General features: G+C 40.2%; 1 protein-coding gene across 1 annotated transcript in view; it reads left to right on the top strand.

The window, feature by feature from the left end:
• Positions 1-15597, top strand: part of doc2b (double C2-like domains, beta) — a 105384-nt gene that overhangs the window by 76518 nt on the left and 13269 nt on the right. Inside the window, exon 5 of the mRNA XM_071895379.2 lies at positions 2268-2394. Within this exon, the coding sequence (XP_071751480.1) occupies positions 2268-2394 (127 nt within the window). The remainder of the gene's footprint in view (positions 1-2267; positions 2395-15597) is intronic.

Here is a 15597-nt window from a genome sequence, read left to right as displayed (position 1 = left end):
CCTCTCCTTCATTGTGATTGGTTGGCGCCGGGTCAGGTCACCCGGTGTTTTTCTGAAAAGCTGAAAATTTTCCACTTCTGAAAGCGCTCCGCTGCGGCCTCTTCCCATATATTTTAGTGTAAAAAAGGCAGTGGCAGTTTTGAAAAAAAACGCTGTGTGAACGCAGCTTTAGAAATGCACTCAGCTGTTCTCAGCCATTGTTGCACAAGAGGGTTGCATCATCTGACAGTCCTCTATTGAGTCTTGCTCTGTCAAGAAAATGAATTATTTGAACAGGAATACGACAGCTTCTTGTAGTCCAGGCAAAATAGTCCAGAAATAGGCCTAATCGTTCAGATTTGGAATTGGAGCCATGGCCAATGGTATCCATTGGCTGTGGCGGCCATTTTTCTTTCCACCGCTGCCAGCAAATGGGTTTTCCTCCATATCTGCTGAAATAACCATTATAGGACTTAAGGCTGAGCAATACACTAGTGCTCAGGATAACATCATAAGCTGTTCAGAACATTATGTAGCCTAACAGTGAATTCAATTATATTGTGCAAAGAAATACAATAGAATTGTAATTTTAAAGGGAGTGACAACAAGCCATTGCCATTTTCCCATATGCCTGATTGTCATAGATAGTAAAATGGCAATGTCCTCAGTTCTCCTAAGATTGCAAGATCTAAGATAACTTGGATCATAAAATTTAGTTTAAGATAATGGTCTCTGCCACAGCTTATGATGGCCTGTAATTGACAGAAATAATAAAGTCTCATTTTCACAATAGAGAGGAGTAAGCTAGCTAATTAGAGAAATCGAACAGAAACGTCAAGTGAAGAGGTGATGTATCACCATGCTAAATACTGGAATAATAATACTGCTTTGTCATTTGCTTTTTGGCTAGAGACTGTGTGTGTGTGTGTGTGTGTGTGTGTGTGTGTGTGTGTGTGTGTGTGTGGAGTACAGGCCAGACAGTGTGTTTTGAAAGCCAGAAACCTCAGCACCTTGTGAAGTAATCATTGGTTTTGCTCAATAACCCTATCAACCCCCCCCCCCACACACATTAGGGTCATTTTGCGCTATGGAACAGTAAAACTCTTACTTCCGGCGTAACCCCTTCAAATTGAATTGTGCCGTTAGTGCAGGGAATACCAAAAAAACGAAAATGAATATTATCAGCGACTTCATACGAGACGCGATATGAACAATCGCACATGCACAAGCCAGAAAAATCTATTCACATGACGGTGCCTTGGCCAACCGTTTTTTGAGAAAACAATGGAAGAGAAGCTGAGAAGCGGCCTCCCACATTCCCAGACAACATTCATTTCTTTCTGCAAATTGAAATCTGAATTCGGCACCACCTGTCCATGTAATAGATAAGTTCGCTATCTGTTGAGATGCCAATGTGGCGCTGATTAAATTCGGGTCCCCTGCGAGCCGCAGCGCTGATATATAACACTAATGTCATTGAGTGTGCAAAGGCCGCATGTTTTCCTTCATGCGCCTGTCAGTTATACACAGAGAGAAGCACTTGAAACAGACAATATTCCACTACAGCAGCTTGATGTAGTCATGACTGAGTCAGTGACTGTCAGTGCTGCGAGTGCTTACACAGGGACTGCTCTTTGTTAAAACACACACTGCGTTTATCGAAGACACAGGCCCTCTGAGAGCTGTGTTGCCCCCACACCAATAATTGACTTTCATTATAAATGTAATGAAATGGTGGGAAGGAGCGGAGATCTCCAGTCTGGAAGGTGAAATATGACGCTGGATGCATGTGTGCCTTTTGTGCTCGCCTGTTGTGAATGGAGAGCTGCTGCCTTTCAGTTCGCCGCCGTTCATTATCTTTTGTGCACGGTTACACAATGTATTACAATGAATCTTTCGTCATTATTTTCTTGGTTTTATTTGAGAATACACTGGAAAATATGCCGTAACCTTTTCGAAGGATATTGTGATGCATTGAAAGGCGAATGTGGTTTGTGTTTGGGGAAAACAGTTAGAAAATGAGGATAAAGGCTGGATGTATCATGCATTGTGGCATAATTCAATTCAAGCTTCAAATTTATTAACTAACATACTGTAGGCACAGCTAGATGTATTCAAGTTGAAACGGTAATTTAGTTTAAAATAATTTTTACATTATCAGGAATTTTTCAATCATCTGAAATCTCTCGGCTTTTTCTGATGAAATAGGACTCATCAAGCCCAAAACCTTAACCTGACCCTCGGTGCATTCACGTCTTCCTCTCCCGGCCTTGTCCTTCTCCTCGCAGGATTTCGGTGTGTGATGAGGACAAGTTCCGCCACAACGAGTTCATCGGGGAAACGCGAATCCCCCTCAAGAAGCTGAAGCCCAACCAAACCAAGAACTTCTACAACTGCCTGGAGAAACAGCTGCCTGTAAGTCCAAACGTCTTGGTGCTTTCACTCTAGCTTTTTATATTATTGTACGCACTTGATTTTGTTGTTTTTCAAAAGGCAAAATTGGGAATTCAGAATGCTTTACAACAATTGTTACATTAAATCAAGTTTATATTAACTCTACTACATATGTGATTTGATGCGATACGATACGATACTATGACATCTCTACCAGGTAATTATTGAATGGCCAAAAGGCAACAAATTGCTTCTTTTCTAACTAATGTAACTCCTAGAGGAAGAGTATTGAAATACCATTATGATTAATTGGTTGAGACAAACTAATTGTCATCTTTTCAATGGACACAGTCCTCTGACTTGTGTATGGTATGAATACTGAAGGACAGTAATGCCTGATAATATCCAGAAACGTACTCCACAAAGTTGATTTCCATGGTAAGATTGATCAGGAAAGCGTATGACGGTAAAGTGATGATTCATATTTTTCCGGAGTTCTCCTGGACTGAACTTGAATACCATTCATAAATGAATCACATATTCCGTATTGAGTTTGATTCTTCTGACTCGGAGAGCCCATCCCACATCCTAAACATGCCATTAAGCTGTATTCAAGGAACCTTGTCTTGGCTTTGTTCACATTTGGTTAACCTAATTATAATGTAGAATATTTGATGTCTCATTTAACTTCCAACTAGAATTCACTCAGTAAATCAGAATACCAAACATGAGAGTAATTATTTGAATGTGAACAGGTTGGTGAATTTGCCCGGCATGACCGCACTATACTTTTGACTCGCAGCATTAATGGAAACTTTATCACCTTGGTTGCTCTCTGGTTTAGGATACGCTTTATACAGATCAAATTTCACCTCAGCATATTGTGTGAAACTTTGGATTTGAAACTACATGGCTGCAGATTTATATCACCTATGAGCTTAACCTCGGCCATTTGGTTTGTCGTAATTAAGGGGACACGACTGTGGCAGCAATTGATGGACAGAAACCCTCTGACCTTCGGCTGCATCTGCTCTAGGTTTGCCTCTATCTCTGAGCGTGTTTTTATCACTTTTACTGCCCACAACAGGCTGAACAGAGGGTGGCAGGGCGAGCAAGTTCAGCCCCCATTACCACAACTTCTGCATCGTGTTTTCTCAGCTATCTTGCCTTTTTACTCATCATGCTTGAGTTGGTTACATTCAAATCGTAAGGCCGTTAGTACTTGTTACAACTGTTAATGTAACAACTTCTTAATAATGTAATAAACCATCAACGTAATAACAATTTGCAGTGAATAGTGTAACAATTCTGTTAATCTAACAATTAATGCAATAGCTTTTTTCCTGTTAATCTAAGAATGTATTAATTTTTTTTATTACAATACAGAGAGGCCTGAGATTTTCGGAATTAAAAATATAATAATATAATAATAGTTAAAATTCAATACTCAGCTGTCACCCATTCACAAATTTGGTTATGGTGGCAGGGACGAATATGTATGGATGTGTATATATATATACTGTATATGGTAGGTAACCTTTATGACATGAATGAGAAATGTATTATTTTAACAGGATTATTACACTATTCGCTGCATAGTATTATAACGTTAATGGTTTATTACATTAATTACATTGCATTAAAGTTATTACATTGACAGCTGTCCCAGCACTACATCTTTTGCCTTTTTCTCCTCAGCTCTGCCCACCGTTGCTCCACTTGTCTGAGTCCGAACTTTCTCCAAATCCTATTTTAACTTGGTTTTTCATCTCACTATGTGGCTGCAGTCCTCAAATCTTCATAACTCTATTGGGGTATACATGATACAGCTATAGGTTGAAGCCATTATTACACTGTAGTGCGGAGAGTGAATCTAGAATAGAAGCTAGACTATTGATATTGGTAACTCACTTTTCATTTACTTCTTTTCAGAAGACAGTCATGCAACTCTGTGACCTCTTAAAACACTCGATATAGTACGATATAGTACAATGCAAACGTGTTTGTCCCCAGGTAACTTGGGCAGGGCAATGGCATACTGGCATTGTCAGCAACACAGATTGTACATTTGCAAAGGATGTGACATGCACATAACGACATTTGCATTCCATATAGTACATGTAAACAGATGCAAGAAGCAACAATAATATCATAAGGATTTAGTCCAAAGCACACAAGGGATTAGTGCAGTGGGTTTTGAGCCCAACATGAGCAGGGTGTGAGAGGGGATTATGTGTTATGACAACATGTGAGTGGAGTGTGTGATTGAACAAATAGCCATTTTCATATAGGATACACCTTTATGGTAACTGCTACAGTGGGATTTTGGAGTGAGTGTAAGCCACAGTGTGTAAACCCTTACGTGTAGAGCACATGCTATACCTCCAAAATGACCAAATTTGAATGCCATGGTTATCCATTTACCATACACAATGACCACAGAGTGATAATAGTGTCAGCAAAAATTACAGCCACCTGTCTTGGTGATGTAAAACTTATTTTTTTGTGTATATAAGCATGACTTAAGCATAAATCAGACCTTCTGTAAGGTGATGACAAATTAAAGCACCACAGTGTGATCAGTTTGGATATTTAGAATGGCTACTGTTAGTGCTGATAGAGAAGCATCTGACTCAGAGGTCCATCACATTGTTGGAATGCATAGAAGCTACCTTCATCCCAGATTGAGAGTGCCAAATTTATGAAAATTATTTTGGAAATTGGAGGTAGACCTGCTTGAAACCACTGCCCTCAGAGGTTTTTTGTGAGAGCCAGCAACAGCTAAGAGTGGATGCATTTACCCTATGCACATAACCACAGTCTCTACTGTATGCATTTCCTTTGATTCCTATAATTTACTCCCTTTTAGTGAGAGTAAGATCAGAGTAGGCTTCAATACATCCGATAGCCTCCAAACATCACAGCATGCTGTGCTTTGCAGAATCAGAGCTGCTGCTGTTAGCAAACACCATGACCAGTTTTCCAGTGGTTTGCCTGCTCTGTCTCAGATAGGGGAAGTGATAGGTAGCTTTACTATTCTGGATCAGCCTCTCACACAGTCTCCCCCAGCAAGGGAGGGTACAGAGCGCAGTGGTCTGTTAGGCCGTGATCAGATAGGAGGCTTTTTTCTCCTGCTCAAACAGCTCAAAGCTCAAAGCTCAGCTGTGAGCGCCGCTGATAACAGAGAGAGCAAGAGGTCAAAGGGCACAAGGAGTGTTACATCATTTGTGTTGCTATGCAACACAGTTTGACAACAACTTGCAAGCCATCTAATTAGCTCTAGCTAGCTAACCTGAAGTATCAAAGGACATAACACTGTTAAAATGGACTGCTTTCTCTTGAAGAAGATGAGGAGTCCATTCTGAAACGGAGGATGTTGGTACATGACGTCCTTCAAGGGAGAACACAGCACCAAGAGTTTTATCATCTCGTCCAAGAGCTCCGCCTACATAGTGCCTGTTTTAAGGACCTATTTCACCTGACAGTGGAGCACCTCATGAACCCGAGGATGGAAACATTGTCATAATGCACTTGGAGTGTCCAAGGCAGTGGCCCAAAACACAGCACGTCCAAAACATCAGGTGCATAGTTTGCAGGAGACCGTGACCAAACCATTGAAAATAACTGAAAAAAAGGCTCAGGCGCATTCAATAAAGCATCCTATGTGATTACGGCCTAAGGCGACACCTCCACTCCCACCATAAAAACAAGAAGAATCTGCACTGTCTGTCTGGGTCCAGTGTACATGGCAAAATGCCACGAAGGCCTTAGGAAGACAAAGGAACTGTTTTTGTTTTTCTGGGCGTCCCAAGGTATCTGCACAGCTGTGTCCTGGCCAACATTGTGTCCAATCATCCGTTTCTGTCTAATGGATATGTCTGCCAGCTCCCTCTCTGGACCTGTCCTTAGCACTGGCATCCGTAGACAATACGAGGGCACGATGTGCAGTCTGAGAACCAGCGCCCTAATCTGGCACTGACTTTTGGGCATAATGCCATTAATTCCTAATGGATCAGTGTCTCTATGCAATATGTCTCTCCGTCCCCTTGGCGCGGTTGGACAATGAAAGACCAGAATGCATCAGATGACCAGAAATGTGTAGCTCACCCTGGTCGGTCAGTGCCATTCTGAAAAACGGCCAGTTCATTTGTTGTTTGGGGTAACACTGTTTCTTGCTGCAGTACGTGCAAGCCGATATTTGAGTTGTTGATCTGTCTGCCAAGGAAGCTCAGCATCAGGATTTGTTCACTGATTTCAGCCCCTTGGTTATCAGCGCTGTTTTCTCTATCCTGATGTCATGAAGCTCATATGAGCAAATGCAGATCGTTATGGAATAGAGTCATTCCATCTGAAGAGTTTTACAGACTTGGGTCTCATATTGTCCTCATATTGTTTTCACGCTGTCCTTGTGTATTCAGATAAATAGAGATTAACTTCATGATGACATTCTACAGGCTTTAAAGACACAGAGGAGTATTAGAGGAAGGAAGGAATTAATTACAAAGAACATAGAGAACACATCATGACAAAGGTATTGATGCAACTATAGATACAGGATGTATTATTATATTATTATGTGTATCTTCAGGCATAAAAAGTCACATGGGGGCATATTACTACACTGTCATATCTTTCACAATTTAAGCATGATGGTAAGTAATTCATGTGTACAACATTTTATCATCCTTATGAAATTTCTTCATGGTAAAAAATAATTGTTCTATCATAAGTTCATATGTCCATAAGTTGCAATTTTTTTTTATGTAATATGCACTTTGGACACCATATATGCCTACCAGTTCGAAAATTAATTTCAATACAGACTAAGAACAGTGACCCCTGCTGCCAAAAGGCAATATTTCATTAAAATATACATTAAAACTGAGATTATAACTGAACTGGTAATTCTATCATGAGAGTTTCATAACGATAATGCACATTTTTACACATTACATGCATACAAATGTCGGTAAAATGTGAAAGTTCTGAGGCTGAACAAATATGCCCACATGTGATTTTCCACCACTGAAGATATACCACAAAACATTTATACTGGGTTCAATAAAATAAACTGTTTGATTTTTAGTTATGTATAACTCCCAGTTACATGGAATTCAGGGCCCAAAGTCCACATCTATTCATATGGTTGGTTAAAGAATGTGTTCAAGGAAGACTGAGCAATTCTGAGACATAGGTGAGACTGACTTCAGACGGAATGACCCGGTGTGTTTGTGTGTGTGCAGACCGAACGCCCCGTACCCCAGAAGCTGCGGCCTCTCCTCTTGGTTCAGTACAGCAGCGCGCCGCCCGCTGTGATCTGAGAGGTGTTGATCCGAACGATCCGACTAGGACATTGGCAGGAGATGCATTTTGGCCCCGCTTCCCGTTATACACATTTAGAGCCTTGTGTCCCGGCCCGCCCACACATTGTTCCAGAGATTCAGTCTCAAGGTTTTACTTATGACACGACGCGCACAAACCAGCGCTCGTCTAATCATGATATGATTTTCCCTGATTGCATCCTGGGCTTTAGGAAGGAGATGGGCGAAGAGGCCCTTGTGGCAGTTAATTAAGCGATAACACTCTTAGAGCTGTATGTTAAACAATTCGCATTGATTACAGACTCTGCAATCTGGATCGGCCGAAGGAAAAGTCCTCTTTATCCTGTGATATTACTTACAGAGCACGCCAGACTTCTTCCTGGTAATATCTGTTTCCCTGGTAACACCTGAGGGGCTGACTAACACCTGGAACCCAATCAATACCCTTGCATTGTTGTGCTGTGTTGCTGCCTCTATTCCGCTTTGTCGCCAGTCTGTGGAGTTCAGAGGACAATGAGGCAGGCAGAGAGCCAAGTATATCTCCTGTTCGATTATTCATCATTGCAACTACATTCATTTACGATGATGATCGAAGAGTGGCATCAGAGGTGTCCGGTTATACTGCGCATTAAATGAAATTAATGGACATCCTCTAGCCAATCTTAATCGAGTTTTCTCCCCAGGCAATGGTACAACTAGCTGGCAAACGTTAAGTAAACCCTACTAGCAAGGCAGTGTGTTTGTTCATGTAAGTTGATTTAAGGTAAGGGCAGACTGATAGAGAGGGAAGAGGAAGAGGAGCGAGAGCCAGAGGACAATAGGAACAAGAGGGTGTGAAAGAGGCAGAGGAAGGAGAGCAGACCTTCGCTCATGGGGTTTAAAGCTCGTAATGACATGAAGCAACAGAAGCCTTGCAGTAGCAGACACATGGCGATCGAGTGAATGTGTCAGTCTTATGTCTTCGTTTTTGTTGGCATATTTTAACATTGTTGGTATACAGTATATGTCAGACAAGTCTTTTGCACACCGTTTCTTATGTTTGTGCAGGTGCCAGCGGGACACAATGAGGTCAAAACCTTGCACGACATTTCAAATAAACTCCCACACACTGCTCTCTTGCATTACTGGTGAAAATGTTTTTATTCACAAAGGTTTTTAACACCGAAACGTCAATGAACCAGCACCGGGTGTTTAGAACGGCATATGTAAAAGCTTTCATGAACTGGGTATAGGTTGAATCACTATTGTGTTGTATCAATCGGAGATAGACAGCAGAAAAACAGGCATTTATTTACATGAATATGTCAAGGGTTACTACTTAATTACTGTACTTATGCCATATATGGCACCATAGTAACATACCTAGGGTACAATAATAGATTGATTGTCAGTGTCTTTGTCATGATTTACACGATTGAAGGATATAGATAATTGCACATCTTTAATTTTGCATTACACTAGAAAGAAAGAGCACAATAACGCATTTCATTAGCCTATACATTATATCTGTTAATCATAAAATCTTGTGAAAGGAGCACCAACTCTCAAACGCATGGTTGTTGTCGACATGCATTATGTAAAGATTACGTTCCTCCACCATGAAAGGATTATGTGACAACAGCACAAATTGGACACGCTCATTTCACAAAATTTAGTGAGACCAGATCGTCATACTTTCTGCACCTAACGCAAAAAGTCCATTTGCTATAACTTATTCATTACTTTTTCCAGTAGCTCTGAATTTACTGTTGCTCCAAATAGAAGGAAATAGAGACTGGCCAAATCGATGATCTGTGAATGCGAGTGCCGTAAAGATGCCCATGCTTGTCAGGTAGGCCAACCTTGATATGATCCAGGCAACCTGAGGTTCGCATTTCCTCCCTCACTTTCTGTCTTTATCCTCTTGTATTCCTGTCAGCCTTTAGTTTGTCACCGACTCCCCAACTATGTCTTGTTAGAGGAGATAGAGAGAGAGAGGAGGAGGACAGAAGTGGGAAGTCCTAAGCATGAATATAGAGTACAATGAGAGACGAGGCTAAGTGGAGTTGACAGCAAGCTAGGGCGGGGGCTGAAACATGTTGGCATGTCAGATGAATTAGATGGCAAGTCCAGTGAGACTTGTTGTAAAAGTCATCTACAATTCATGTAGAGAGACTCTCTTCCCTGGAGAAATCTGATTAGTATCCTGCTATGGGGATTGCTGGACAGATTGTGGCGCACATAGAGTTCAAAGCTCCCTCATTGAAACCACACACACACACACACACACACACACACACACACATTAGACATCGATATTATCAAACCATCAGTGTTGAAGAGTAGTTTCACAACATGTAATTATACTGGTAGTTTAACTGCATTTTGCAGTAGCTTGGTGGTAATTCAGCTAAAATCATTTTTTCATTTCATTTTTTATGTACTCCTCTAATTGTCAAGGCTGTACAGGTCAGATGTTAGAAATACCCCTTTATCTCTTTATTTTAAGTTCATATACAACAGAAAGTTAACATTCCTTCCGCTTTCTTCAGTGAAGAAACCAAACAGTTTTTTGTTTTTTTGTTGTTGTTGTTGTTTTTTTTGGGGGGGGGTTGACATTGCATGACATTGCAGATGCAGATATGATATGGCATTTAGTTTGAACTACTTTTTCTAAGCAACTTCAGTTAACAAACTTCAGTTAACAAAACTATATTTATCTTGACTGTAGCTTTGCTGTAGTTCAACTTCTTCCAGTGTGAAGTAACTGGTAGTGTGGTATCTTTGTCATAAAGTAAGTGAGAGAGAAAGAGAAAGAATCAAATGAATATAAATTTGAAATGGCATAAACTAAATTGAAGAACACACAGTCCCAATGCCCACATTTCCACTGCTCCTTGCACTTTCAAATACCTTTTGATAAGCTTGAAGTTGCTTAAGCTTCTCTGCATTTGCTCCGCTGATAGGGATGGTCTCATATATGTGGTAAAAAATGCTGAGGTTTGGGAATGCTCGGTGCATATTCAAGCAATCAGCAACTGCAGGAGTGTTGATTGTAAATTGCATTTCTACGTCACTAGACATAGCACAGAAAAAAGTTTAGCTCAGATACCACTTCTGGGAACCTGGGATGCATCTCCATCATATGAATTTACTTGCTTAAGCATTTTTCTTTCTTTCTCTGGGGAGCTAGAAGTCCTTTTTGGAACGCAGACAGACATTTAGCCATCTCAGAAATGTGCAAAATGACAATCATACTGTCTCGTGAATATGGTAAGAATATGATACAGTATGACTGTCTGGCAAGTCTGCAGCAGTCTACTTTCACCACTAACCGCATCCTTCAAACTTCTCTTTCTCTTGTGTACTTCAATCTTGGCAGAAGAGTTCCACCCTCTGGCTGTCACTTTGTCTGTTAGCGAGAACTGATTTCAACCAATCAATCAATCAGTCAAACAATCAATCAGTCAGTCTGTATTTATATAGTACATTTTGTACAGTCGATTGCAGTGCAATGCACTTCACATCAGATAAAAGTAAATTGCATAAAACACAATAAAATGCATAAAAAGACAAATAAAAGGCAAATTACCAATAAAAACAAGACGCAATAAAAAACAGATAATGAGTAATAAAACACAAATAGGGAATATAAAAACATAAAAGTAGGGGAGAGCAGGGCATGTTGTCACACTTTTTACTCATCTGTGTATTTCTCAGCATATATTTTTCTAGCTAGATTAAGGTCTTTAAAAAATGGCATTTTTATATTTTGAATAATTTACTGGAAGAAAATATTATGACTGGTGAAATACCACTTGACAACTTGTGACAACTTATCCCATGTCAGGGCATGTTGTCACACATGACGGGGCTTGTTGTCACATAGACAAGTGTGCTGTGTTTGTGCACACAATTCCATTTCCTCCTGAAAACAACATACTTCATCTCAGAAATCAACACCCACCACACAGCAGGTAAAATAACCCCTCCCTCACCTATCCTGGGATATACAGACAAAAATAAATTCTGATACAATTTCTAAGTATGATATATTAATGTACATGTAATATATACACATTTAATTTGATGTTTTATTATGTGAAATGGCTTCTTAGTCACTTAAAGAAAACAGTAATAATATAATCTGCCTCTGTGACTATGTGAGCCTGGTCCAGAAGAGAGGCCACTTGCTACACAAGCCAAAGGTTTGTGTTCAAGTACCAAAATCATATTTATTCAGAAAAGAATTAATGTAAAGCTATTTCTAATTTTTAAAAAAAGGATTTAGATAGTTATGACAACATGCCTCAAAATCAATGTGACAACATGCCCCAACCAGGCATTCCTGACAAAGGTCCCTTCCCTGAGCACACAGCTTCACTAAACCATTCAAATGTATTATCAGGTTATAGCTGCCCCTTGCTTTTATGTGTCACATTGTATAATTATTTTGATTCCTTTATAAGAAAAATATGAGAAAAGCACTAAGATTTTCATTATTTACTTTCAGGTATGCAAATTGCTTTTATGTCAGAGTGTTTTGACTTAGACTGTTGTAATCAACATAGGTAACCTTATTAAGAAAGTAAACGTTTTTGTAATTGGGTTATATATTGGGTAATATTTAGTTTCAGAAATAAACCCACTGAGACAACTTACCCCTGTGACAACTTGCCCCGCTCTCCCCTAACATATGTAGTTATCAGGCATCTAATATACTCAGGGGCAAGTCCATGAATAGATTTAATAACCAATAGAAGACTCTGTTCTAAAATTGATTGGTAACCACTGTAGAGACTTTAAAAACAGGACTGATGTGTGTTCTCTTCCTGCTTGTATTTAAGACGCTGGCAGCAGCATCCTGTATAATTTGTAGCTGTCCTATTGTCTTTTTGGGAAGCCCAAAGAGAAGTGCGTTACAATAGTTGAGGCTGCTGGTGATAAAAGCATGCATTAGTTCCTCTGTGTTGTCGTGGGTGGGAAAAGGTCTGATCTTGGCAATGTTTTTCCGGTGATAAAAGGCAGTTTTTGTAACAGTCCTATGTGTTTCAAAGCTCAAATCGCTATCAGAAGTACCACCCAAGGTCTTAGCCTGAGATTTAATGTTCTATTACAATGACTTCAGTTGTGTTATTGTGTAATTTGTGGTGCCTTAGGTCCTGTTATCCGAATTTCAGTTTTATCTTTGTTTAACTGGAAGACGTTATGTGCCATTCATGTACTAATGTCTGTGATACAGCTAGTAAGGGTGTCAATAGGACTGAGATCAGCTGGCATGACTGAAAGATAGAACAGGTTATCCTCTGCATAACAATGGAAGCTGATGCCATGCTTATGGCTGATGGCCCCTCGTGGGAGCATATGCAGCCTAAAAATAATTGGGCCTAAAATCGAGCCTTGGGGCACACCACATGTAATATTAAATCTCTCTAAGGAGTGGTCACCCAAACAGACAAAGAAATCACAATGCATTAAGTAGAACCAGAGAGACTGCACTTAGATCACAAAGCACCAGGACCGAGAGTTTTTTCCCATGTAGGGTGACTCTGAGATAATTTACGACCTTGTCCAGGGCTTTCTCTGTGCTGTGATGATGTTTTTTGATGATGTCATTCAGTTGCATGAAAAACACCTTCTCAAATATTTTGCTGGGAAACGTCAAATTGGAGATTGGAAAATGCAGATGGGAAAAAGCCAGTTTGTTGTTGTGGTTTATAATATTTGGCACTTCATCTGACAGACAGTTAAAAAAAAATTTTTTATAAAGAAAGTAGGGATAGGATCAAGAGCACAGGTTGAGGACTTAAGCTTTCTCACAACTTTGCATAGGAGATCCTCTTCAGTCTTGATAAAACATGATGGTGATGCACGGTCAGTTAAAATACATTCATTTTTCATTTTAGAACAGGGCTGCCAAAGTGTGTGCCATGGAGGGCTGAGAGTATGCAGGTTTTCATTCCAACCAAAGGTGATTTCACTGGCAGAGAGGAGGAACTAATCAGTGGACTCACTCATCTGGTGCAGTCTTTGGTTGGAATGAAAACCTGCATACTCTCGGCATGCAGAAGATCTGTCAATTCTGATATTTGCTTTCTTGTCTCTGAAGAACATGGCAAATTAATTACATTTTGGTGAGGATATTAACTCACTGTCAACAATGGAGGTGGGTTAATCAGCTGATCAATGGTTGAATGTGAAAATCTGGGTTTGTATTGGTTGTTGGCAATCAGTTTTTTTGGGGGGGGGGTTTTATCCCTTGTGTAGACAGACAACAACACAAACACACAAGTGAGGGCAACAAAGGAGTACAACCTGGAATGTGTTACATTACCACAAGAAACAAGCAATTAACAACTAAATGACAACACACAAGGGCTCCTGATAATGCACTCTATACATTAAGACATGGACTTGACATACAAACATTAGACTGGTATTAAGGTTGCTGATCTTATGATCTTATAATCTCATAGTAATAATTGGCTAAACATTGCATTGATAATACTGCAAATCATATGATCAAATGAAAGGGGATTACAGATTGATTTAAAGAAAAATTACACAGCTAATTATGTGGATGTCCAGTCAGTGCTGGTGGCCTGTGTAGTCCATTAAAACTATAACCACTTCTGTGAGAATCATATTGACAGAGAAATCAGAGTTCTCCTGTTCACACAGCCTGTCAGTATTGCGGATGTTATTGACAGGCCATCCCTATGGCTATTACATACAAATAAGGTTGAAAATTGGCAAAACGTTCCTTCAAGGGGGAGTTAGATAGATAGTTAGATAGATAAAATGATATTATTGTTATAACTATCACTGTCAACATTGTCACCATTGTTCTCACTGCCATCATCACTGCTATCAACATTGCCATCATCATAGAAAGGGAGAAATAAAATGTTGGGGGAAGAAAAAAGGAAATTAGAAATAAAGGATATAAGACAGAATAAGATTAAGACAAATATAGAAAATGAAAAGAAATAATAATAATAATAACCAGGACACCCCACCACAACAGTAAAGGGCCACACAGCCCGAACCCAACCCACACACAGGCCACCATGCGAAGAGTGTTTGCCCCCCGGAGCTATACGCCACGAACCAGACCAAACTCTTGTACTGCATTTTATTTTCCCCTTCCAGAATCTTCAAGGGCTTCAGATCCTAACATAGCATTTGTCTCTCTTGTGTGTGAGTGTGTGTGTGTGTGTGTGTGTGTGTGTGTGTGTGTCTCCCCTCTGCCCTCCAGGGCAGCTTTCTTTATGTCACTGCTCACTGTGCCTGCTCACAGTGGCTTAAGGGTCAAGTAACTGTGACGGTGCCTGCCTTAGGTTGTACCCGAGTTTGCTGGAGGGATCTTACCTGTCATTGGTCAACCAGCCTTCCATACTTACCCTTTTGTTTTTTTAAATACAGCTTTACAAAGCATATGTATATTCATATATACATTCAACAATAGCAATGGCAATGATAACGAGGGAAAAAAGCTAAGAATTTGTGGGAATTTTTATGTTGAGGTCTAAACCACACCCACTTCAGATGTAAACCCTGCCCACTTTCTGATTTATCTGAATACAAATACAAATAGTTTGGTTGGTTGACAAAATACAGATACAAAGACAAATAGCATCTCCGCACACCCCTACTCCCCACCAGGCACCCCCACCCCATGCACACAACCAGGGAAGCCGGAATGAGCCAAGCTAGGGCCGAGCACAACCTGCCACCCCCGCACCCATGGGACCCTCGGCAAGCAACACGCCCCCACACCCAACAGGTCACCACAGTGAAGCTAGGAGATGATAGAAGTAGAGTCCTATTAAAGTGTAATTATGCAGGTGGGATATTTGGATTGGTATGACAGTAACAACAAAATCCACAATAAAATGAGTGAGCGTGAGTGTGTGAGTACTTG

The sequence above is a fragment of the Centroberyx gerrardi genome, chromosome 11, assembly GCF_048128805.1.
Source record: "Centroberyx gerrardi isolate f3 chromosome 11, fCenGer3.hap1.cur.20231027, whole genome shotgun sequence".
NCBI classification, from domain to species: domain Eukaryota; kingdom Metazoa; phylum Chordata; class Actinopteri; order Beryciformes; family Berycidae; genus Centroberyx; species Centroberyx gerrardi.
The sequence above is the reverse complement of the archived record's forward strand: the minus strand, read 5'-3'. Positions and strand labels throughout refer to the sequence as shown.